This window comes from Mesocricetus auratus, unplaced genomic scaffold (genome assembly GCF_017639785.1).
Source record: "Mesocricetus auratus isolate SY011 unplaced genomic scaffold, BCM_Maur_2.0 Super-Scaffold_100037, whole genome shotgun sequence".
Lineage (NCBI taxonomy): Eukaryota > Metazoa > Chordata > Mammalia > Rodentia > Cricetidae > Mesocricetus > Mesocricetus auratus.
The window spans coordinates 4,563,865-4,589,653 of NW_024429215.1; the positions used below are offsets into that span (position 1 = coordinate 4,563,865).

General features: G+C 41.4%; 2 protein-coding genes and 1 long non-coding RNA gene across 6 annotated transcripts in view; 2 read left to right on the forward strand and 1 right to left on the reverse strand.

The window, feature by feature from the left end:
- Window positions 1-9,957, forward strand: part of LOC110339482 (zinc finger protein 2 homolog) — a 35,952-nt gene extending 25,995 nt beyond the window's left edge. Inside the window, 1 exon segment of the mRNA XM_040733827.1 lies at window positions 9,918-9,957. Coding sequence (XP_040589761.1) covers window positions 9,918-9,947 — 30 coding nt within the window. The 3' untranslated portion in view covers window positions 9,948-9,957.
- LOC106022620 (zinc finger protein 260) lies at window positions 1-25,789 on the reverse strand. Of its 4 annotated transcripts, XM_040734101.1 has the most exons (7): window positions 25,606-25,789; window positions 24,202-24,335; window positions 9,507-9,817; window positions 6,456-6,576; window positions 3,721-3,847; window positions 1,732-2,349; window positions 1-1,623 (listed from the first exon to the last, which is right to left on the reverse strand). In XM_040734101.1, exons 4-7 carry the CDS (start codon window positions 6,483-6,485, stop codon window positions 656-658), a joined length of 1,743 nt encoding a protein of 580 aa, XP_040590035.1. In that variant the 5' UTR covers window positions 6,486-6,576; window positions 9,507-9,817; window positions 24,202-24,335; window positions 25,606-25,789; the 3' UTR covers window positions 1-655. The 4 variants fall into 4 exon arrangements, with proteins under 4 accessions (XP_040590035.1, XP_040590032.1, XP_040590033.1 ...); XM_040734098.1 differs by lacking the exons at window positions 24,202-24,335; window positions 25,606-25,789 and adding an exon at window positions 11,382-11,523 and having other exon boundaries at window positions 1-2,349; XM_040734099.1 differs by lacking the exons at window positions 24,202-24,335; window positions 25,606-25,789 and having other exon boundaries at window positions 1-2,349; window positions 9,507-10,030.
- LOC121135387 lies at window positions 10,282-16,606 on the forward strand. Its single transcript, XR_005872524.1, has 2 exons — window positions 10,282-10,529; window positions 16,111-16,606. It is a non-coding gene; the product is annotated as an uncharacterized LOC121135387 (long non-coding RNA).

Here is a 25,789-nt window from a genome sequence, read left to right on the forward strand (position 1 = left end):
TTGTTGAGCCGACCAGCTTTATTTGCCTTCCTTACAGAAATACGGGGAAGGTGTACTTTACCAGAGCAATATTCAATCAGCATGGGGCACACTTAATGAATATTGGATACCAGAGCAAACATGGGCATATCTACAGGCTAAAGAGTATCCAGGTTTGGTGACTCAATTTGCCAAATCTTCTTCTAGGGGGTATGATTTGTCTGAGTTTCTTTGAGTGAAGCACACTGAATCTCGTCCGTTTCAAGAATTTCTTGAAGTTATTTTGAGTGAAGTATTTCTGACCTTAATCAGCTTCCCTTCAGAGTGGATCACTTCAGTCTGTAGGGAACTGTTACTCAAGAGCACATTTTTCAGTCTTCTCCATGTTGTCTTCAGTATGAAGTATTTGAGGTTGAACAAGTAGAAGTTTAATGAAAAATTTCCCGCATTGCCACATATTTAAAATTTCCCTCAACATAACCTCTTGGTTTCCAAGATTAAACATTTTAAAGGTTTTCACAATTTCCTCATGTTAATAATGTATCTCCAGTGTGAAGTTTCAAGTGTATCTAAAGACAGAGCTTGGGCAAATCACATGACACATTATTTCCTATGGAAACTTTTCTTCCCAGGCATTAATTTTCTTAGGCTTGAGAGGCAGGTAAAGATATTACATTCATAAAGTTTCTCTCATATGAATTCTTTGATGTGTTCTAAGGTTGGCTTTCTGAATAAAAGTTTTCTCACATTGACTACATTTGAAAGGCTTTTCTCCTGAATGAATTTTCTGATGAGCTCTAAGATTAAATTTCTGGGAAAAGGATTTGTCACATTCGCTACACTGGTAAGGCTTCTCTCCTGTATGTATTCTCTGATGAGTACTAAGATAGAATTTCCTGATAAAGGATTTGTCACATTCACTGCAATTGTAAGGTTTTTCCCCTGTATGAATTCTCTGATGAGTTCTAAGACTGCCCTTCTGGGTAAAGGATTTGTCACATTCACTACACTTGTAAGGTTTAACTCCTGTATGAACTTTCTGATGTCTTCTAAGATCTGCACCATGGATAAAGGACTTCTCACATTCACTACATTTGTAAAGTTTCTCTCCTGTATGTATTCTCTGATGTCTTCTAAGATGAGAGCCACAGGTAAAGAGATTCTCACATTCACAACATTTGTAAGGTTTCTCTCCTGTGTGTATTCTCTGATGACTTCTAAGATTGCTTTTCTGAGTAAATGATTTGTCACACTCACTACACTTGTAAGGCTTCTCTCCTGTATGTATTCTCTGATGAGTTCTAAGATAGAATTTCCTGGTAAATGATCTGTCACATTCACTACACTTGTAAGGTTTCTCTCCTGTATGTATTCTCTGATGAGTTCTAAGACTTACTTTCTGGGTAAACGATTTCTCACATTCATTACATTTGTATGGTTTGTCCCCTATGTGGATTCTCTGATGTCTTTTAAGACCTGAAAACGTGTAAAGAGATTTGCCACATTCATTACATATATAAAGTTTTTCTCCTGTGTAGGTTCTACCATGGTATTCAAGGTTTGACCATGTATAGAATGTCCCAGTACCTTGCTTATATTCAGGAAGTGTCTCCCATCCATGAGTTTTCTGATGTTTTGCAAGACCTGTACAGCAGATAAAGGATTTGCCACAATCACTATATTTGTAAGTATTCTCTCCAGTGTGGAAGCTGTAATGTCTTTCCAAGTGTGATGCATGAAAAAAGCACTTACCACATTCTGTACATTTGTAAGGTTTTTCTCCAGAATGGATCTTGTAATGAACTTTGAGTTGGGAAATATACAGAAAGGATTTATTACATTTTGTACATTTATAGGATTTCTTTATAGTATGAACTCTCTGATGTCTGCTGAGGCTTGAGTACATCTTGAACCATTTTCCACATTTCTTGCATTGCTGTGGCTTCTTGGCAGTATTGGCTCCTTTCATTGTGAGTGTGTGTTTAGGATCAAAAGGTTTATCATAGTCTGTATCCTTGTGTTCTTCTTTTCCTGAGTGGATTCTTTGATTTTGACTAAAACTGGAACACAAATCTAAAGAGTTTACACACTCTTCATATTTGTAAGGTTCTTCTCCAGTGTTCCCACTTTTATGTCTGTTTCTGTTTAATAATTCAACAGAAGTTTCTCTGTGTCTAAAAAACCAGTTCTCCTTACAGTTTTCTGCAATGTCATTTCTGTAACACGGTGTGCTTTCAGAAGGTTCATGAATAACTTTTCCAAGTTCGTTATATTGAGAAAGCTTCCTTTGGATATTCACATGATCATGGACAATGTGCTTTGTACCTTGATCCAAGACTGTCTCATATTTACCACATATGCAGTGGTTCTCTGGAAAATTAATACAGTTAGGGATAACAGGGATTAATGAATGAGTAAAAGATTCAATAACTGATGCTTTCTAAGACATGTAAACAAGAAATTCCCTGGTGTTAAATTTTCACCAAAGGCCTTTTCTGATTCACAATCATTAAATGCAAGCTCCTAAGAACCTCCACTCTGATATATATCGAAGCACAGGAAACAAAAATTCTCTTCTCGTTCTTATCTAAACACTGTATCTTGCAGAAGGGAGGACAAGTGGGAGAACAAGCATTAAAGAACTTTGACAAAGGAATTCTTTGACGGATCATAGGAAGAATGCTCCTCTTACTATTCTTGTTCATGATTCTGAGACAGCGTGACACTGTAAAGCATTGCCAAGCTAGGAGCTCAGTATATAACACAGGGTGATATGGAATTCAACACACCCTTTTCCTTCAGTATCCAAAGTCCGAGAATTAAAATCATGCCATGGCAGTTAGTTCCTTTTGAATTCTCCATGGTGTTTGAAGGCATGAGGAGGTGGTAAGGAATTTTCCACATTGAGATCATAGCTCAAAAATTAAATAAACGAACCACATTCTTAAAAACCAACATGTGGTGATATATTGTTCATGATTAAGTAAAGCTTGCCTGGACATCAGGATGCATAACTAACCATAGCCATAGAGGCTAGGCAGTGGTGGCATACACCATTAATCCCAGGTCTCAGGAGACAGAGGCAGATGGATCTCTGTGAGTTCAAGGCCACCCAGGGCTACAAAAGAGTGAATCAGTCTAAAAGAGAAAAAAGAGCCTAGCCCTTTAATCCCAGCACTAGAGAGGTGTATAAGACAAGAGCAGGATCTTCAGAATTCAGCCAGGTGGCAATTAGTCTCCAGCCACATCAAGGAGCTCTGTTTCAGAGTTGGTAGAGGTAAGAACTACTGGCTTGACTGCTTTGCTTTTCTCATCTTCAGCTTGAATCCCAATATGTCTCTCAATTTTTTATTATTTGTTACACCAACAGCTATTTCTCTACTTACAACCATCTGAATTTTTCAAAATCAGAAATAATTGAGTACTTTAATAGTGAAATCAAAATATTCCAATTATGTATACTATAATACAGTTATTTTTGCACTGAATATACAGCTTTTTTTGAATTTGGAGGTTTTCACCAAAAATTATATAATAGGGGCTGGAGAGATTATACATAATATAGCATTGGTTGCTCTTCTAGAGAGCACCAAAAAATGTAAAGGGAGCATCATGAAAAAGTTATGTTAATAAGTAGAATTTCCATTATGATGGGAGTCTCTAGAAAGTTCAAAGAGTTTATATATACACAAAAGGGGAAATACAAAGGATGAATCAGGGATTGTACAAGAACATTCTTACCCACAAAAAGTAGATTGTTGTAATTCTCCAGCATCACATCCATGTATAAATCCCTCTGAGAACAGTCTAGACATTCCCATTCCTCCTGTGAGAGGTGCACAGCCACATCCCTGAACGATAACAGACTCTGTAATGGAAAATTACCTGTTTACCATGTTTTAGTTACCTTGTGCTGCTGCACAATATGCTTTCCTAGAGAAAAGATTTCTAGTGAATCACAGAGAGTTTTGTAATACAGATGAGGCATAGCAATTTATCAAGGACAAAGGAGCTTGAGAAACTCTCTAGAGATGTGTCAGACGATAAGCATTGTTGCTCTAATGTAGACAATGTATAGAAAGAGTTATTACATTATTCTAGGGGGTTTCTGGTTTTTCTAAGACATGAGCAGCAGATAAAGGATGTGCTGCCATCACTACATTTGAAAATTTCATCGCCAGTTTGCATTCTGTAAAGTCTTTTAAAATTCTTTAAAAGGTAGTGTGGTTCCCACCACACTCAAGGCACTATACAACAGAGTTTAAACCCACTTCTATAAGAACCAGTGCACTTGCCTGACCTCTATAGGTACAAGGCTCTAAAGTACATAGGTACATGCAGGCAAATATACTAACAGTCATACAATTAATTAAAGATACTTTCTAAAATATCATAATATTTACTGTATTTTTTTATCTCTGTGAAAACAGGATGACATAACAGCTTCAAAAATCAGTAAAATTTTAGTCTACAAGATAAACATTTAAACAGTAGAAGCTGGAATGTATCTTTGTGTGTCATCTCAAACAGGACCCCAGTATCACATCTCAGCTGGTCAAGTTAGGATGAGTAAAACTATTTTTCCTAGTTCTGTAACTGTTGACCATGCTCAAATACTGGATACTAGATCAATCCTGTCTACAGCTGGGTCTCACATTACTCTATTCTAAAATGCTCAATTCAGAATCTGATTTCCAGGTACAGTACTGTAGCCTTTCTAGAACAAATAGGTAGAATACAGAGTGCAGATTCATGGATGAACTAAAATCAGAGTTTTTCTTTATAGAATAAGCACTGTACAATCAGTGCATACATCCAACATTCCTAACAGCACACACAATCATATACTTTGTGAAATTATTTTAGGAAACTATCTTCACAACCATGACATACATTGAGAAGTAAGAATTGGAGAGCATTAATATTATTTTTTTAAAAAGAGGACACAAAAATACATATTATAACAATTTAATAAATTCCATATTGTAGTTTACTTCAGAATGAGAATATATCTGTAAATAAATGGCACATGTGCCAATGCATTCAAGTGAAGCAGAGACATTTTCTGTGAATGAAATAATGTATTAAATTGAGTGATGGTTATACTAACTTTTCATTAATTTTGAACACACTGTTGCTCATGATTTTGGGTCAGTTGAAAATGTGAATCTTCTAATTTCAACTGTATTCCTTTCCTCAGAATTAGAGCTCATTCATCTAGCAGTATTTTAGTTGCATAGATACATGTCACTTATAATTCTTCCTTTACTGTTGAAAACAAGAAGCTGCAAGGTTATATGCTGTGTGTCACAAATGTGCACTAGAAATGTAAACCTGTGGTCTGGGAAAATGACTCAGAGGGTAAAGGCGCTTGCTGTTCCTGCAGATAAGCTGATTTAACTCTTTCTACAATGCCTGACTTCAGCGCCAAGGGTTTGGTGCCACCCTCAGGCATCCAGGGGCATAATGTGCCGTGCAGTGTAGGTTAAAATATGCATATGAACACTCATATAGATACACAGGAAAGGAAAGGAAGAAATAGAACCCTCACCACTACTCTTAAGAATTTCTACCTCCAAAAAAAAAAAAAAAAGCATAGTTTCAGGGAAAGGGAAAACACTGGTTAGAAGGAACCTTCTTCCAAAAAATAAAAACACAGTAAATGAATTAAGAGGGACATCTGTTGATGCTTGAAAATTGATTCCTCCTGCACAGCACCAAGTCAATACTGTCTAGAAAATTCTTAGTTACATATTCCACATGATGGAATTACAAAGCAGAGACAGAGAAATAAAGTGAAAGAGAAAAATAGTCATCTATCTATTGAGAATTTACCACTGAGAATTGTACAGGATAGTTCCTGAGACAATGTCAAAAAGAAAAACCAGGATCATCAGAGACAAATCAGTTTTTTTATGGCAAGAGAAAGATACATTATTTTTTCAATTATGCACTCCCGAGGATGCTGTAATATTTATTATATGGATTCAAGATAGTATCTTCTAATGGTACTTTTGCATACGTGGCTCAGTGATGTCAGTGAAAAGGCCAGTGTATTTTTATGTAACCATTCATAAGCCTGTTTCTGGATATCTGACTATTCCAGAAATGCAGTCATGAAGCACAGAAAACCTTCCTTCTTCAGGATTATAAAAGGACAGAAGTCTTTTCTGTATGGAAAAGGGCCATCAACATATTTCTGTGAGCACCATTTATAAGAAATTCTCTATCAGGATGGCAGGTATTAATTCCATGAAAGTTTGTGTCCTCACATTTTAAAATTGAGTGAAAATGTAATGGTCAAAGGCTGTGGTATGTAGATGAATGATGTAAAGATTTACTCTTGTTTATCAGAGAAAAAAACAAAGATAAGTCATAGAAAATAAAGACTTTAGATAACATCCCCAGAGGTAGTGAACTAAAGTCTTGAATGGCTTAAAAAAAAAGTTTCAAAGAAATGAGGACATGACACTGACCTGGGGAGCATTTATCACAGGAGCATTCATTGTTCTTGTTGCTCTTCTCTGAGTTTCTTTCTCAGAAACAAAGACTGGTATTCTTGTTGAAACTTTGCATCAAGATGTTGAAAATACAAAGCTAAAATTAATACAACTCTGTTAAGGATAATGCCAAACCACATAAAAAGACTTTAAACCAAAATGACACCAGAAAACGTATCAACATCCCTATAGATAGGAGACAATCAAAGAACACATTTAGAATGGGGAAAAGAAATTATTATAAATCTTATCATTGTATTCAGAAACACGGGCTCTTAAAATTCATGGAGAAGGAAGGACACATAAAGAAGTTTATAAAAGCTGGGCGCTAGTGGAGCACGCCTTTAATCCCAGCACTCAGGAGGCAGAGGCAGGTGGCTCTCTGTGAGCTTGAGGCCAACCTGGTCTATCTGGTCTACAGAGCAAGTTCCAGACACAGAGAAACCCTGTCTCGAAAAAAAAAAAAAAAAAAGAAGTTTATAAAATAGCATGGATCACCCAATCAAGCAGCATTGTGAACCATCATTAGAGGCAAAGTGCAGGTAGAAAAATCAGAAGAAATTATCCATGCAAACACAGAAGATAATGCATTTTATATAAGGAATCAATGAGCACAGGAAAGCTGGGGAGTAACAAATTGTCCAACAAACAAAACATCAAACTACCATTTCTTTCTTTCGTTCTTTTTCTTTTCTTTTCTTTGAGACAGGGTTTCTCTGTATTGTTTTGGAGCCTGTCCTGGAACTTGCTCGGTAGACCAGGCTGGTTTCGAACTCACAGAGATCCACTTGCCTCTGCCTCCTGAGTGCTGGGATTACAAACTACCATTTCTAGCAAAAATGAAACAAATTAGCATCAGTATTACCAACCAGAATATATAAAAAGTCACATAACCAATATAAGCCCCATGATATGAAAATTCTATTAGAATAGAAATGCCAAAACACAAACTAACCAATTTTATGAAAAAACTCCTAAAGGTAACAGGAAGAAATGAAACACAGAAGAACACAGTAAGTAGCAAATGTGGTATACCAGCGCCAAGAGTACAGGGCAGAGGAAAAATGAATAGCATTTAGCAAGAAAACTGTCAGGAGGGGGAAGATGCATTAAGTATCTACTATTACTGAAACAAGAGCTATAAGAGAGAAATAGGAAATTTGATCAATAAAAAACAATTAAGGATAAACAGGTGGGAAAGTCACCCAATTCCCTCTTAATGATGATGTCTTCAGACATAAAACTTGCTACACTCACCATGGGAAAATCTTAGATTTGATAAGTGCTTTACATGTAATTAAAAGAACAAAACACACAACATCACTAACTTTCCTGTTGATTAATAATGACAAATTGCAAATTAATTTAGAAATTAAAGACATTAAAGATGCTTCTAAAAGAGCTAAGAATAATGGCAAATAATGATGAATTTGCTTCTATAAAGAAATATTTAAGGAATTCAGAAAAAGAAAAACAATAGTACACAAAAGAAATGAACTTTCCTGCACATTGACAGATCAACAAAATGGTGTATAAGGTTTATCTCGCAGAGGGTTTCACATCTGTCATGGAAGACCATGACCAAGAGGCACAGGGGAAAGGAAAGAGTTTATTTGATTCACACTTCCACATCCCTGTTTATCATCGACAGTAGTTGGGACAGCTCAAATGGAGCAGGAACTAGGAGGCAGGAGCTGCCGCAGAAGCCAGAAAAGGTGTGGGTTACTGGCTTGTTCCCCATGGCTTATTCAGTCTGCTTTATTGCTTCCCATTTTTTATTTTGTTTTACTTTGCAACAATAGTTCTCCCTCCCACCCTTCTTACCTCCACCCTAGCTCACCCCCAGTCCCATGAGGAGTCAACATAGTCTGTCAGCCTGCTTTCTCACAGAATCCAGGACTAGAAGCCCAGAAATAAACAACCCACAGTAGACTGGGCTCTGCCCACCAATCACTCCTTAAGAAAATACACTATAGACAGTTCTTATGGAAACATTTTCTCAAATGAGGCTCTCTCCTCTTCAGTAACTATAGCGTTTATCAAGCTGATACAACACAATACTGCACATGGTTATTTACACAGCAATCAGAAGAACTCATATACTCCTATATGGGAAATACTGGTGTTTTCAACAGAGATAGATATGGAAACAGTTTCATGAACACAGGAAAATCACAAATATCAAAATGATCTCCAAGAAAGGGTATTTTGGGGGTATCAGAGGAACTGATCATATATCATAATACAGAAGTACAAGGAGAAAGACAGCATAGACCTACATGCAGAAAATTGAACAGAACAGAGATTCCAGAAGAAAACAAAGCAGACAGGTTACGTAGTACAGACCAACCCAGGAAAAAAGTCCTTTGAACATTGTCTGCTGGGAAAATGATTATCAAGAGTACATGAGTGATATGAGATCCAAATTCTCAATCTAAATAAAAGACAACACGAACTCGATCAAGGGCCTTCCTGGAAAACCTGAAATGCTGAAAGGGCTAGAGGAAAGCAAAATTAAATACTAATTTAGGAATAAGCAAACGCACCAAAAGAGATTCCAGGAGCACAGAAATTAACCAGGTAATATGAAATGTGGAATTGAAATTCACCCGTGTTTTCTAACTCCCCTGTTTTACTACACACTTATTCGAGAAAGTGACCTTTGGCCCTGGAGATGAGGCATCCCGAGAGCTTTACAGATAGTAATCACATGAGGAACCAGTGCAGATTTTATTGAATCATGAAATATACTTTATTAAATCCTCCAGTTATGCCTGAAAACAACAATATTCACTAAACAAAGCTTATACTGCCCATTAATTTTCCATCTGAGAAGAATACAGTCTAAAATTGAAGCCCAGCATTCAGAAATGTGTCTGCATATTCTGTCTTCTGATGCTACAGCTTAGGTTCAGGCAAGCTGCATATTGTGAGAAGTTATCAGGGCACACTAGGTTTATACTTAGAAAACCCACTATAGATCAAAATAAAATTAGAAAGCATCTTTGAATAATTATGATCACTCACCTACATCAGAAAAATGTCCCCTTGGCTCACGAAAAGCATTTTGCCCATGCACACATGGCCAATTTTTTTTTTTAATTCCAAGGCTTGTTGTATTTCAGTACTGTAACTGTTTTTCTTGGAGAAGTAGAATGCCAATACCCTGCTTTAAGGCCTTTTTACTGATATTTCCTGTTACGGGATTGCAGTAGTCTGGCTTCTGTGTATGATCAGCAGGCTCCCTTGCTGCTCCTTCAGATTTCTGGGAAAACATTTCTTTGTGTTTGTGAGCTGTGTGGGAATGAGTCTCACATCGCGCAGAGTAAAGTAAAATCCTGTGAGGGAAAGAGACATTTTTGTGATAGTTTCTCCTTCCCGTTTATAATTTTGGTGGCCGTTACGCATCTTTTATTTTTTGTCCATAAAAATTTCCAGGTTCTTCTAGTGACAGAGATGGAGGAGTGATGAGTAAAGGGGTCAAGACCATGATGAGGAAACCCGCAAAGACAGCTGACTGGATAAGGAGGAACTCTTGGATCCCAGACTGATGGCTGAGAGGCCAACAGGGGACTGATCCAGACTCCATGGATATAGTCTCAGTGAGGAGGCCACAGAAATCACTGGGGCCTTGGGTAGTAGATCAGTGTGTATCATGGTTTATGAATGAGCTTTGGGAGCCCATTCCAAATAGAGGGAAGCTCTCTCAGCCTGCCCAGTATGAAATGACAGACTTTAGAGATCCCCCAAGGAGGGTCTCACCCTCTCTGGGGAATGATGTGGGGACTGGGGGGAGGGGCAGGGAGACTGGTGGAGGGACAAGGGAGGAGGGGTGGGAGAGGGAGCTAGGACTGCCATGTGAAACATTCACGTTTCTAATTTAAATAAAAACATATATTGAGAAAAAAGAAAGAAAAGTTCCAGGTTCTTTCTGAAGAATTTCTTTCCCATGTGCCGGTCTCACATTGCTCGGGGAGTCCTGCTCACCTGTGAAGCAGAAGAAAGAGCCGTGGACGGTGAGGAGAGAGGAGACAGCAGCAAAGAGACCAGGTGTGCTAGAGGGATTGAGGAAGGGTGGAGGTGGGTTCCAGTGATAGTAGAAACAGCGCATGAAATTGGTTTTGTAAGATTGTATTTCATTGAGAACGTTTCTAGAGAATTTGACTGAGAAATATCAGAATATTCCTACTGTAGGTATTATAACACTATAAGAATTAATACTCAGAGGCAAACACATTTTTAATTGCCTTTGCATGTAGTGATGCTGTCCCTCTCCAAGTTACATCACTGATTGCATCTTGAAAATATTAAATGTTTTCATCATAATTCTAATACAATGGTTAGGTGTAACAACTGATGCCTCTTGGCTTTTCTTGCACTTGGAACTTTGGAGCATTTTATTCCCTAAATTTAAAGTTAATTTCTCCATTTCCTTAGACAATGCCTGCATAATTTTAATAAGATTGGCTTAATATCTTTACAGAGTATTAAAATCCACCTATATCATCTTCCCATTGATAAACAAAGTATTCCCTCTTAATGTCAACTCTACAAGTTATCCCTTGCTATAATTTTAATATATTTAAAAGTAACTCTGGGTTTGATCACTCTCTCAAAATTTTTGACCTATTCATGGTTTTGCCCAATTTTATAAATTTTAGGAAGACTTTCTCCATATATATGAAAAATGCCTGTAGGATTTTGTTATTTAGAATCTTACAAACATTCCTTGATATGTCTTCATATGTTTGAATGAGAACATGCCAGCAGTGATTCAGTGTTCACATGTCTCTTATATATTCTTCTATTTACTGCCTACTGTTGCTGTAAGGGGAGAAGTCACTTGGCTGTTCAGTTTTTCAATACAGGGTTTCTCTGTGTAGTCTTGGAGTCAATACTTACCCATTATTCTTCAGTACCTGAAAATGAATTCATACATGCCCCTGGGGATTTCTTTGTTGTTGTTGTTGTTGACCATTTTTTTTTTTGAGGCAGGGCTTCTCTCTGTAGACCATGCTGGCCTTGAAATCACAGAAATCATTGTGCCTCTGCCTCCTGAGTGCTGTGATTAAAGGCAGGCACCACCTGGAGAGAAGACACTTTTTAAACATAGCTATTTACTAGGAGTAAAGAATTGTCTTGGACCACTGGGCCACTGCCTATGATTATATGTAGGTCTGTGACAGCCAGGGTGTGTGGTGACTTCCATGACCCATGTTGCCACTAAGGCCAAAGCAATGCCCAGAATGTGAACCATCACCTGTGGCAATTTTGTTATTCAAGGGCCATGATGCCACAGGGGCTATGTTGATCAGAGTGACCTGTGTTGCCACTGGAGGACATGACGACATCCTGGCCTGGGCCGCTCCCAGGGACCATGTCTAGATTCATGGTCCTGCAGTAGCCAAGTGTTTATGTTCATGGCTTCCATAACCACTGAAGACTATGCGGATGACTGAAGTCAGGTCAAATACCTGAGTCCATATTGGCCTCTGAGGGCCACCCTTCTGCCAGGGCCATGTTAGTCTGGATGGCCTGTGCTGCCACTCAGAGCATGGTGACATTTGAGCCTGAGCTGCAGCAAAGGGCCCTGTCTGGGTTTGTGATCCTACTGCAGCCAGTGTCTTGGTTGATTTCAGTGACTTCTGATACTACTGACAGCCATAAAAATACCTGGTGTCAGGGCTTTCACCTGGGGCATGTTGGTGTCTGAGTGCCACAATGTCACTGAAGCCTTACCAAACAAGGGTGGCCTGTGCTGCTACCAGGTGCCATGGTGACACCTAGGCCTGGATTGCTGCTTGGAAACATACCTGGATCCATGGTTCAAACACAGTCAGGCCAAAAGGCAATGCTGATGTCAGTGGCCTGGGACACCACCTGGTACCATGTTGGTATTCAAGGCATTGCTGCCACAGAGATCTTACCAATCTGAGTGGCTTGCGCAGTCGCAAGGGGCCTTGCCCAAGGTGCTGCCATGGGTCATGTCTGGGCTGATAGCCCAACAACAGTCATGGTCTGCGTTGATATTCTTGCCTTGTGTTATCATAGGGCATAGGAAACATGCCTGTTGAAATCCGAGGGCCATGCTGAGCACGCCTTTCCCTCACTGGCCCTGGGATAGCTGTTCCCTGGCCCTTGCTAGACAATGCAGCAGGAGAGGTGCTGCCAAGTCACCATAGGAGAGCTGACCCAAGCACTCAGGAAAGAATGGATCTACCTTTCGCCACAGGTTGGGAGAGCTGGCCCCAGTGGCATCAGCCTAAGTGATCTGGCTCTGAGCCTGACCTGAGGGCATGATCATGATGGTCCAGAGCAAGCAGAAAAACTAGCACCCAGTCACACATCCTGGGCCTTAATTTGGCACACCACAACCATTGCCCCATCTGAGATTGGCAGGAATGCACAAAGAGACTGGTCCTGTGGAATGAAAACCAAGGGATCGCCATGACTTGGGGTAACAACTGTAAGCTCTAGAACAAAAAGAAGCAAACTCACCCAGGAGGAGTAGATGACAGGAAATAACCATAACTTTTAATGCTTGCAAAATTATACTTGCTGACTGAATAAAATTTGTAGCGGCCCCTTATAACATTAATATTTAAAAAGCTCTCTGGGATGCCAAGTTGCCATCACAAAGGGTTATTCTACTGAACCAACAAATGGTAAGAGGGGATTTAGAAAGAATGGATGAATATGGATGAATTTGAATTCAAGGAGCTTTATTGTAGGCTGTGGTTGTCTCCCGCCTGGTCCCACCACTCATTCAGGCCCAAATAAATACACTGAGGCTTCTATTAATTATTAACTGTTTGGCCAATACCTCAGGCTTCTTACCGGCTTCCTGTCTCTTAATTATTAACCGATTTCTATTAAACTACGGATTGCCACAAGGACATGGCTTACCTGTAATCCAGCATGTTGCTCCTTGGGCAGCATGGCATCTCTCTTGCTGCCCTCTCCTGCCTTCTCTCCTCTGACTCACCTATACTTCCTACCTAGCTACTGGCCAACCAGTGTTTTATTCATCAACCAATAAGAGCAACATACATACAGAAGAACACCCCCCATCACTTTATAATTGCCACTAAGGCCAAAACAACCATGTTTGCAGGCAACAGGAAATACAAATACTTTGCTAGGTCTTCTGTAAATATCCTGAATATCATAACACAAAGGCAAACATTAGGACATAAGCCGCATTTCACATGATTTAAAGTTTTCCAACAGGGTTACCATATCCACAGCAGAATTTCAGACTCTGCTTTCATAAGCGACAGCAGAGAACTAACCACACCCTTCGTTCTGTCCCTGATTGTTTCCCAACCCTGGAGCTTCTCTGTTCCTCAGCTGCCTGGATGCCTATTGTGGTTCCCACCACTGCCTTGTTGAATGACTCCCAGGCCACAGCAAGAATTCATGCTGCTCTGATCTGAACTCTTTGTTCATGTCACCATGGCAATAAAATTAGAGCACAGGCACAGTTGTTCTGGTTTCCACATCTGTCACATGAATGTCATGCCAACAGTAGTTCCACAGAAAATGTACCTGCATGCCAAACCCCGGTACAAGATTAATACAGCTCAAACACCAGCATGGGTATAAGGGATCATTGCACCACATCCTTCATTATAGGCAACTCCTAGCCGTAGAAGAGGCAGAGTCAGTTTTCTTCAGAGATGTGGCTAGTGTGCAGAAAACTATCAAGAAGTAGACTCAGGAGTTTTGAAAATTGTGAACATCATGGGAGTGCCTAACTGGAGCTGAAGAAGATAGGGTAAATGTAAACAAAGACATGGTATTTACATGAAATTCCCACAACAATAAAAACCGATACATATCACTGACCTGATATTTATTTCTTCAGTTTGGCCATTTCACATCACATATCCAGGCTTCATGCTTACATACTAGCAGTGACAACTCCATGTTCTTTCCTGTCCTGTTATCCTGTATCCATATGTAACAACTCTACATTGTTTATTGTTTCTTTTTCTTAAGATTTATATGTTTTAATTTTATGTGCATTGGTATTTGGCTGCAGAGAAATGTTAAGTTGATATTAAATTTTGATAATGCAGAGTTCAAAAAAACTTCAGAAGAGCAAAACAAGATTACAAAATCAATTAAAATCAATAAAATAACCATGAGTGGAGGGGAAGAGGTGATGGAAAGACCCTTTCATAGGAGTCACCTAAGACAATAAGAAAACACGTATTTCTTTTTTTTCTTCCTTTTTTTTAAAATTTAAGTTAGAAACAAGCTTGCTTCACATGTCAATCCCAGCTCCCTCTCCCTCCCTTCCTCCCCAGTTCCGCACCCAATCTCCACTCCGATCCCCAGGGAGGATAAGACCCTCCATGGGGATCTCCAGAGTCTGTCATTTCGTCCAAGGCAGGGCCTAGGTCTTCCTCCAAAAGTCCAGGCTGAAAGACCATCCCTCATTGTGGGATGGACACCCAAAGTCCATTTCTATGCCAGAGATAAATACTACCCAAAGCCCCATAGATTACGTAGACCTCCCCACTGACACCAACATTCAGGGGGTTTGGATCAGTCCCATGCTTTCCACATACCCATCAATCTGGTGTCCAAGAGCTCCCCCTTGTTCAGTTATTACATATAATGCTGCTATAAACACAGTATGAATGTGCATCTTTTGGGTATATGCCTAAGAGTGGAATTTCTGGGTCTTGTGGTAGATTGACTCCCATTTTCCTGAGGAATCTCCATACTGATTTCCAAAGTGGCTGTACAAGTCGGCATTCCCACCAGCAGTAGAGGAGTGTTCCCCTTTCTCCACATTCTCTCCAGCATAAACTGTCATTGGTGTTTTTGATTTTAGCCATTCTGACAGGAGTAAGATGGTATCTCAGAGTTGTTTTCATTTGTATTTCCCAGATGGCTAGGGATGTTGAGAACTTTCTTAAGTGTCTCTTAGCCATTTTAGACACCTCTATTGAGAATTCTCTATTTAGTTCTTAGCCCACTTTTTAATTGGATCCTTTGGTGTTTTGGAGACTTGCTTTTTGAGTTCTTTGTAAATTTTGGAGATCAGCTGTCAGATGTAGGGTTAGTGAATATCTTTTCCTAATCAGTGGGTTGCCTTTTTGTCTTGTTGACTATGTCCTTTGTCTTACAGAAGCTTCTCAGTTTCAGGAGGTCCCATTTATTAATTGTCAATCTTAGTGTCTGTTCTACTGGAGTTATGTTCAGGAAGTGGTCTCCTGTACCAATTCATTCAAGGATACCTCTCAATTTCTCTTCTAACAAGTTCATTGTGGCTGGATTTATGTTGAGGTCTTTGATCCATTTGGATTTAAGTTTTGTGCATGGCAATAGACATGGATCTATCTGCAGTCTTCTACATGCCACCATCCAATTATGCCAGCACCATTAGAAAACACATATCCCTGATGGTCTTAGAAACTGAAAAATCACTGTATCCATATCCATGTGATTCTGCCCACATGCAGGTAAGCTCCTATACAAGCCACTGGAAGGGAATCTACATGTTTCAGCATTAGAAAGGTTGAGAACCACCGCTCTACAATCATTTTTAGGGAAACAGAATGTGGCAAAAACTCATTCTTACGTCTCATTTACACTCCCATTGCTTTATTTTTGTTAGATTTTGTGTTTTACATAGAGGGCATCAGTGTTTGGCAGCATGAATGGAAGTGATCTGTATTCACTCCTGGTGTGAACTGAGGTAAGAAAAGTCATCAGGTCTCTAGAACTGAAGTTGCACATGGTTGTCAGCCTCCACGCGATACCGGGAAATGAACCCATGTCCTTCTAAAGAATCACGAGCTATTATATTAGAACCCATGTCCTTCTAAAGGATCACTAAAGAATTAACTGTTGACTCATCTCAACACCCCGTACCCCCATTCCATTTCCACTGTCACTTGAGCCCCTCAACACCCGTACCATAGTACCTCCAAAATACCTGTTGTATTTCATACTGTCTCATTTCTGTCCACCCTGCAGGTATCTAGGTTCTGTATCCAAAATAACAGTTCTGGATTATCAGTGAAACTGCACCTGAGAAAGACATTCTTTTGAAACCTCTTGGATTTCAATCACAGTACTGTGCTAAGGAAATAAAAGACTCTACAAATGAACCCCAGATCTTATGCCCTATCAGAATACTTAAAACACTGAGGGTCCGTCTTCTATTAGCATACCTTGAATCCCAACCCTTCTAACCGCAGCTCAATCAAAACACAATGGTCAAAATGGAACTGAATGACTGATGACAGTGTTATACACCACTGTGTTTCTGAATTTGTTATGGAGCAATAATGAAATGTGGTGATTCCCCTGCAGGCTTTACAGCAAGCAGGGAAAAAAAAAAAGATCCACAAAGAGACGAGCATAAAACTCAGCTCAGCTCCACTGTATTGTAACTGGGACAGACAGGGAATTCTAGAGTCTGGCCCAGATCATTTTGCTCTATTCTTAGTTAAGAACAGCACAACTTCGAAAAAAAAAAACTATTCATATAAAAATTAACTAAGCCCCAAGCACGTAAGTGAGGACATGTTTACATTGAGAATCCTTACAAAGTACATCTGGCGTCTTTCACAAGAATGGGAAGGTTGAGTAGGGGGTAGAATAGGGAGAGAACAGGATGAGAAATACCATAAAAGAGGGAGTCATAGGTTAGAAGACAGATCTGGCACCAGAGTAATCTCTAGTGATCTAAAGGGATGACACCAACTGGCAAGCTAAGCAATAGTGGAGAGACCACCTCGAATGCCTATTCCTGATAATGAACTTGACGTCTACACTATCTGCCATCCTAGAACCTTCATCCAGTGACTGATGGAAGCAGAGGCAAACACCCACAAATAAACACTGAACTGACCCCATGGAACCCAGTGACAGAGAGAGAGGAGCGATGAGCAAATTGGCAAAGAATGGGCTGGCAAAGCCAGCAGAGACCAGCTGATATGAACAAGGGGGAGCTCTTGGACCCCAGACCGACAGCTGGGAGGCCAGCATGGGACTGAGCCAGACCCCCTGAGTGTGACAGTCAGTGAGGAGGCCTGGGCAACCTATGGGGCCCTGGGTAGTGGATCAGTGTTTATCCCTGGCATACAAACGGACTTCGTGTGTCCATAACACAAAGAGGGATGCTCTCTCAGCCTGGACTCTTAGTGGAGTGCCTGGACCCTGCCCTGAGTGAAATGACAGACTCTGGATATCCCATATGTGGAAGGAAGTGGGGATAGGGTGGGAGACTCCAGGGGATGGTGGGGAGTGCGGGAGGGTGGGAGGAAGAGGGAACTGGGATTGACATGTGAAGCAAGCTATTTAAAATTAAAGTAATAAAAAAAAAAAAGAGAAGAATGGGTAATATTGACTCACAGATAGTACCCAAGATCTAGAATCTGGTTAGTTTGACTGAGGTAAACCTACTGCCTGTGGTGTTAGGGTTGACCTGGCCCTAAGGTAACATGGAAGTCATTTAGGTTGTAAAGCACACGTGAGCTCGCTTATAAGAGTGGGTCTTATGGTCTAAAAGCAATGCTCAAGACTTAGGGGAAAACGTCTTGGATAAGGAAAAGCAAATTCTGGGAGGTGAGGCAGAGCCTATCTCATCAGACAGCAAAGAATCACCAGGTTGTAAGATTCCAGAAAGAGCAGCTGTGCACGTCATTCCATTGAAGAGGTAAGCTATGTGTTAAACTTTCCTGACTTCTCCAGTGCTTATCTGTGTGTACAGCCTCGTTTTTGTTTTCCTCTACAATAATAGACCAGCACCTCCTAAAAGGACAAACACAAGAATATAATATCACACAAAGCACTTTTTGCAAAGCCCTTGATGCTTGCAAGTGGCCAGACCCGACCCCTGAGGATCTGCAACCAGGGATCTCTACCCCCAGAACACTAACTTCCCTAAAGTCCAGAAACAGCCTCTCCAGATATAGGCAGTCAAGAACTTCCCACAAAATAAAAAACCAAAGATCTGGTCTTAAAAACCCACCAATTCTAATCCTAGAAATGTCCACATGGAAAGCTCTGTCCCCCAAAACACTACATAGACCTGTCTTCTGCTCAGCTCTCTACTCCTCTACCAAACACCAGCAGAAGCAGACACCATCTTGGGTCCTCCCCCCAAATAAAACTCTTGTGTGAGGTTTGCTGTGTGGTGTGACTCTATTATTCCTTGGTACCCAACAGCAAGAAAACCTTACCCTTCAGAGGCTTTAACGCTTGCACTAGGGAATCCTTCCACATCAAAGCTATAACACTTCCAATTCTGGAAATCTTTCCCCTTGAAGCTGTCACAATGCCACTTGGGAAGCCTTTCACCTCACAGCTGTAACACGTCGATGCTCTGATTGGGATAGGATCTCCTGGCACCTGCAGACCCCTATCCTCCACCCCAGGTTCACCTGTGACAGACTCACCCTCACCTTCTGCCTCACAGATTGCTTAGCAACCCATCCATCAAGTCAGTATGTTTCCCCTTTGGCTGGTGTAAACGCTTGAGTCCAATGACATGTTCATTGTTTATCAAGCACCCTTTTCGTATTCTTGAAAAAGGTGCCCTCAGTCTTTAAAGCTATGGCTGGCCCCCTTCCCCTAATCCTCTCACCCTTGGAGCTGCAATCCTGCAGTTTCTTTGGGCCCAAATGAGCTACTGCTCCACTTCCTGGCCTTCTCTCCCATCTCCCCTTTGGAGCTGTTCATAATCCCTAGCTCTTTCTAGGCCCCTTGTGGCTTTTGTGACTCCATTTTTTTTTCAGCCGTTTTTGTGGATAAGACTCCTTTCCTAAAGCTCAGTTTTCAACCTCACCTTCTCCACTACTTGTCTTCTGGCTCTGATGAAAGCCTTGGTACCAGGTGCCAGGTCTCTCCTTTGGCTTAGCCAGACAAGGCCTGTGACCCCTGCTGAATGCAGTAAGGACACAGTGAATGGCTTGGGTTTTCTTCTGGTCCTCCCCGAGTCTTAGGGATACCTGAGACAACAGACTACAGAGACATTTTTTCCTCAGAAGACTCTCATCCATTGGAAGTGTCTCCCATACCCTCTTATTCCCCATTGGGATGTCTTAAAAATCTCCAGCCTTTCCACCTGATGCATGACTTGAAGTCCCCAAATTTACTTGCTTTTGCTACCAACTTTGACCTCAATAGTCCTTAGACAATCAATCCAGATGGCCATCTAATAGCAACCTAGAATCTAACATTATCCGAGACCATTACAAATCATGTGAGCAATCAGGGAAATGGAAAGAGAATCCCCTTTCACTATTTCCGTTTTTTCTGTTATAAGCCCTGATTGTTTTTGTCTCATTCCCTGTTCCCTCCATCCCACAGGATGTAAATGCTCTGCCTTTCCAGTTATTGTTAATGGGCCTATGAGTGTGACACAAATTGGGAGCCAGAAGCCAGACCTAAGAGGAGGGGGAAAAGCAAAGGATCAGGCCAGCTGCAATGTGCACCCCCCCCCCACACACACACTCTTCCCTAGCGGGTAGTCTCTCTGGTCTTTCCTGCAGCATCTTCTGTCTATAGCCAGGGCTCAAAATTTCCCTATCTGTAAGTCTTTTTGCTCAGCTTACTGGATTCCTTTTTATAGATATTCAGGTGTGTTTTAGGTATGAGTGGCATTAGCCTGTTGCCTAATGCTGTCAAACTTCAATTAAAAGATGGCTTTGGGGTTCAGTTGTGGCTGCCCCTCCTCTAAAAGCAAACATGCTTGTGTAAAGGTTTCCTCCAGTATATCCATCCCATATCAGGAGAGCCAAGGAAAGGAGACCAAAACAAAATTAAGGCACACCATTCCCAGTGGGGACTACTGCTACTTATCGAATACTCTAAAATGTTTGGTAAGGCAAAGACATTATCTCAAAACTTGTAAGCATATAGTGTATGATTAAAAACCTGTAAAAATGCGTAACAAGTGGGTTAACTCATAACACCAGGGTTGACAAGCAAAAATCTATGCCTATGTAATCTTAAAGAAAACGTGGCTTGCTGCATCTTATCTGCTATCACCCTATTGGGATGGAGACAGCCACGTGGCTGGCAGCCATCTCTGCAAGGCTTGGAAGGACGGGTTTTGCCATGTGACTTCATTCCCATATGATTAAAAGCTGTCTTTAATCCCAATACTCAAGAGCAGAGGAAGGTGAATCTCTGAGAGTTTGAGGCCAGCATGGTCTACGGAATGTGTTTCAGGATGGCTAGCGATTATACAGAGAAAACCTGTCTTGAAATAAAACTTAAAAAAAAAAAAAAGGACCGGCATGGCATAAACCAAACAGAGAAAGACAACTCCTCCTAGCTATGAAGCCCAAACCAGATGATTCCCCCACTATTTTTGATTATGCTAACAAGCATCCCTCTTATTGGCCCCAACTCAGTCACTTCTTTCCCTCTCTGGCTCTTTGGTCTCTCTCCTCATGGGACCAACATCCTCATCCCCTTGCTGGGAAGCAACTTCCAAGCCAAAGTACAAACTGCTAAGGGCTTTTGGCCAACCATAGCAGCTGCCTGGGTACCAAAAGATGGGGGAACCTCAAGGTCCATTTCAGATGTGCTCAGGAGGGTCACTGGACCTGGGTCTGTTCAAACCCTCAGACACCATTCTGACCATTCTCATAATGTCATCAAGAGGATCACTAGACCAATGCCTGTTCTCATGTCTTCATATGTGAAGACAACAAGCCCAAACCACATTCCAGCCAACCATGCATGTCCCACGGCCCAAGCAGGACTATCACCAACAGGGAGCCTTGGGTAGTCATTAGAATATCAGAACAATGCATCTCCTTCCTTCAGCGCCGTAATTTTGGTACTGATGGAGTTCTGGAATAGGGGAACAGCCTTACCAGCTTCGGTAGCAGTTGCCATACTTATCTTCTAGCCACGCCATGTCTCAACAAACTGACTCAAGTTGCTGATTTGACTCTGTTGAGGCAGGTACAGATCATATGTGTCTGCTAGCTTCAGCCACCCATCATATTTGGTTCCAAATTTTAGAGTCTGCCTTATCAGATCTAACCAACCATCTCTCATTGCCTAGTCAGTGTCTCCTCTCTGGCTCCTGGAGGCTGCTACGCTCTCTGGAGCCCAACCACATAGACAACTCTATAGTTCTTAAGATAATTTTTCCCCTCCCTCTAATGGAACAAACCTCTTTGTTTCCATGCCTCCTCCACCAAAGGGAAGCCTGCTAAACCACACAGCTTCCTTAGGCCTCTGCGACCATGTCCCTCCTGTCTCTCAGCTGGATTCTAGAGGACTCACAGCTTATCTACTGGGTTTTTCTCTTGCCTCTCAGATCAAACTTGGGGTAGGTATAAACTCCCTTGGGTGGAGTTCGTTTTGTAACTCTGCCTCTCTTCCTCCATGGACTCAGATTTTACTAAAGCTTTCAATTGTTACTTGAAACAGCATGCCTTTAGTACAGTTCAGTGGCCAAAACTGGCATGCTGGATTTTCAATGGTGACAACTTCTGCCAATGCACAAATGATATGAAAATCTTATATGTCTAAACATGTTTGTTCCTCTATTTCTTCCTATCTACATCTGTTACTTATAGAAGTTAATGTACAAGGGACCCCTACCTCTAAACAACAGCCAATTCTAATGGTGTTGGGAAATTGCACTCAGTCAGGTTGTCAAAGACTGAGCCAATCCCCTACAGCTCCCTTATTCAATTCCCCTTCACTGTCTATGCAGAATTTCTCTATGACCAAAAGGAAGATTACTGTAAAAAGTGGCCAGAAACTTACAGAGGTTATTCATATTGTTCCTGCAAATAACGTGGGACAAATCCAGGCCATCCTAATTGCATATCAGCTACTGAATAATTTGCTGCTTGACTGCTTCAGAGAGTGCTGGTTGTGTGTCCCTTCAGAGTCAAACTCATGAACACCATTCATAGGCTCACAACTAGACTACTAGAATATTAACAAATGATCAAATGGCACATTGCCAGAAAGCTATGTGATCAACATGAATGCAGTTTATAAAACAGTTTCCAAATGCATGAAACAATCAATGACAGAATGCGGTAAGCTTCAGTTTCCACCATTGACAAAGATATACGTGCTTGGGAAGCACAGAAAACCAATAATGACTAGCAGGCCTGCAGAAAATCATCCAGACAACAACAGAAGATGCCCAGTCTTCTCAAACTTCAATCAGCATGCTATGCTGTGGTCTTTTCTTATAAACAGAACAAGTCTTCAAACCTAGTAAACACCAGAGTTTAAAAGTGTCTTCTCCAAAAATCTTGAAACCTGACATCATCAGTAGATAGAAGGGTGAATCAAAAAAAAAAAAAAAAGTGAATACTGGCTCAAGACAAGTTCTCATTCAAACACGTGAAGAAATGTAAAAGGGTGTTTATGTTCTAGAAAGATAGTAAGAAATTTGTACCAAGATCTGAAAGGCATTCTTTTATAGAGAGAAAATCTTCCTACACTGTATAAAGTTGCATGAAACCACAAAAACTTAAAAAATTATGACAAAAAGATCAAACCCAGAGCCAACTTCAAAATACATAAAAATCGTAGCAATGCAAGCTGTGGAGTGTTGAAGACACATGACAAGGGATATCCAAGGGAAGGCAATGTAGACAGAGGTTAATACTTGGCAGAGATTTTTTTTTTGTATTTTTTCCCTCAATATATGTTTTTATTTAAATTAGAAACGTGAATGTTTCACATGTCAATCCCAGCTCCCTCTCCCATCCCTCCTCCCTTGTCCCTCCACTAGCTCCCGGCCCCCCATCCAATCCCCACATCATTCCCCAGGGAGGGTGAGGCCCTCCTTGGGGGGGAATCTCTAAAGTCTGTCATTTCATCCAGTGCAGGACCTAGCCCCTTTCCCATGTGTCCAGGCTGAGAGAGCATCCCTCTATTTGGAATGGGCTCCCAAAGCTCATTCATAAACCATGGTTAACACTGATCTACTATCCAAGGCCCCAGTGATTTCTGTGGCCTCCTCCCTGGCACTACATTCATGGAGTCTGGACCAGTCTCCTGTTGGCCTCTCAGCCATCAGTCTGGGATTCAAGAGCTCCCCCTTATCCAGTCAGCTGTCTTTGTGGGTTTCCTCATCATGGTGTTGACCCCTTTGGTCATCACTCCTCCATCTCTGTCACTAGGTTCCAGGAGTTCAGCTCAGTGTTTAGCTGTGGGTTTCTGTCTCCGCTTCCATCAATCCCTGGATAAAGGTTCTAGGATGGCATATAGGGTAGTCATCAACCCTATCATCAAGGAGGGGCAATACTTGACAGAGACATTAAGCAAATATTATCAAAATCCTGTTGGCATTATTTTTAGGAAGTAGCGAAATTAACCCTAATAGAAACAGAACCTGAAGGAACTACAAGATGCTCCAAAACTCCAAGAACAGGACAAACCAAGAGGCTTCAAAGGTTCTAAATAATCACCATCCTGAAATTATGAAACCACTTAACATTGGTATAAAACCACAACCAGCGAGGCAAACAGAAGAGGGGCACCAGCACTCCCATGCAAAGTCAAAGAAAATTATATTAGCCTCTGACTATTAATACTTACATACACAGGCTCCAAACACCCAAAAGAGGACAATCCTGAGATTACTCTCAGTGGAATTCTCTAGAATAATTTGGGATGAAATAGAATGTGGCAAAACCAATTTCAAGTCCTGCTTCTACTGTCACTTCTGAATCCCTTCACCCCTTCCTCAGTCCCTCTAACATACCTGGATCATTAGCCACTGTCTCCTGTCTCTCCTCCATTCAGGACTGACTGAGCAGTGTCAGGCTTGTACATGGAAAAGATTCTTCAGAAAGCACTTCGAACTTTTCAAGGAACAAGAGTAAAAGATGCAATCACCTGTCAAAAGGAAAGACAGGAAGGAAAGAGAAGATGTGAAGAAAAATGTCTCTGTGAGATGTGAGACTCATTCACACACAGCTCACACACACGCAGAGAAATCGCTCCAGGAATTCTGAGGGGGAGCAAGGGAGACTTCCAGAAAACTGTCCTCAACCTCACAATCTAGACTGCTGTAGGACTACAACAGATCTCTGCAATAAGCCCTGAGAGCAGGGTATAGGCATTTCTACTCCTCCTAAAAGAAGTTCACAGTCACAGCACTGAATGCATTTCAACAAACCCTGAAATAAAAAACAAAAAACAACAGTTTGGCCACTTACGCATAGGTAGAGTGCTTTTCTTCTACAAAAAGAGACATTTTTCTGATACAGTTGAGTGATTATAAATATTCAAAAGATGCTTCATAACTTGGTTTTCATCTCTAGTGACTTTCCGAACTTTAAAACAGTCTGGCGTGGATGCTCTCACAGCATTCATGTTGGGATTGCCTGGACCTAACATGTAACATGTGAAGACATGTTTCTGAATGCTGTATTCACCCTAGACTGCATTTGTGTCAGATGAAAAAGTAATGAGGAGTAAAGGGTTTGCTTAACATTTACAACCATATGTGTGGTGCTCTATAAACTACATTTTGCTGTTTACTCATATCTATACTGCTTCCTCGTGTAATTATTGTCTACAAGCTCTCTGGGAATGCCTAGTCTCAAGGGCAAAGGCCACTCTACTGAAGAAGCAAATGGTAAAACAAGAGTTAGAGAAGCATGGATGAATTTAAATTCCTGGACCTTTGGAATTGTCGCAATAGCAAAGAGAATCCTGTTTGCAAACGAGAGATAATGTAAGTGCTCTACTACATCGTTTTAAAAATTATTTTATGACAGGACAGTCTGACAATCCTAAATGAAAAAAAAAACTTCACGGGAACAATATATGGAATCTGAAGCTTACCAGCAATAGTAAGATATCAACGACAGAATATCGAAAGCTGTGTCTGTAAGGATAAGGCAGTGGATACTGGGTACCTAACAGCGCACTCCATGAGCAACAGGTCTAGGTGAGCGCGTGCCTGGGGAGGAGGATGAGCAGAAGAGAAGGCCGTCTGGGAGCGGGGCCAGGAGAGAGGAGACCCCAGACAGAGAGAGAAGCGGTCAGAGAGCAAACCAGGACCGAGAGACAGAACCGGGACAGACGGCGTCCTTGTGAGCATCCTCAGCGGGCACAGCCCCGTCCCTCCCTCCCGGGCCAGCCCCGCGGCTCCTCTGACCTGGGAGGTTCCAGGGCCGCCGGGCTGCGGTTCCCGCCACTGCGCTGCTGCTGACGCTGACTTTCCCAGGCCGCCCGCCCCGCGCGGACACTGCGGCTCCGGAGTCTCCAGGTCCCCAAGGCGCCCGCCGTGTCCCCCGCACCCGGGTCTGCAGCGCGCGGCTCCCGGGGGTCCGGCGGTGAAT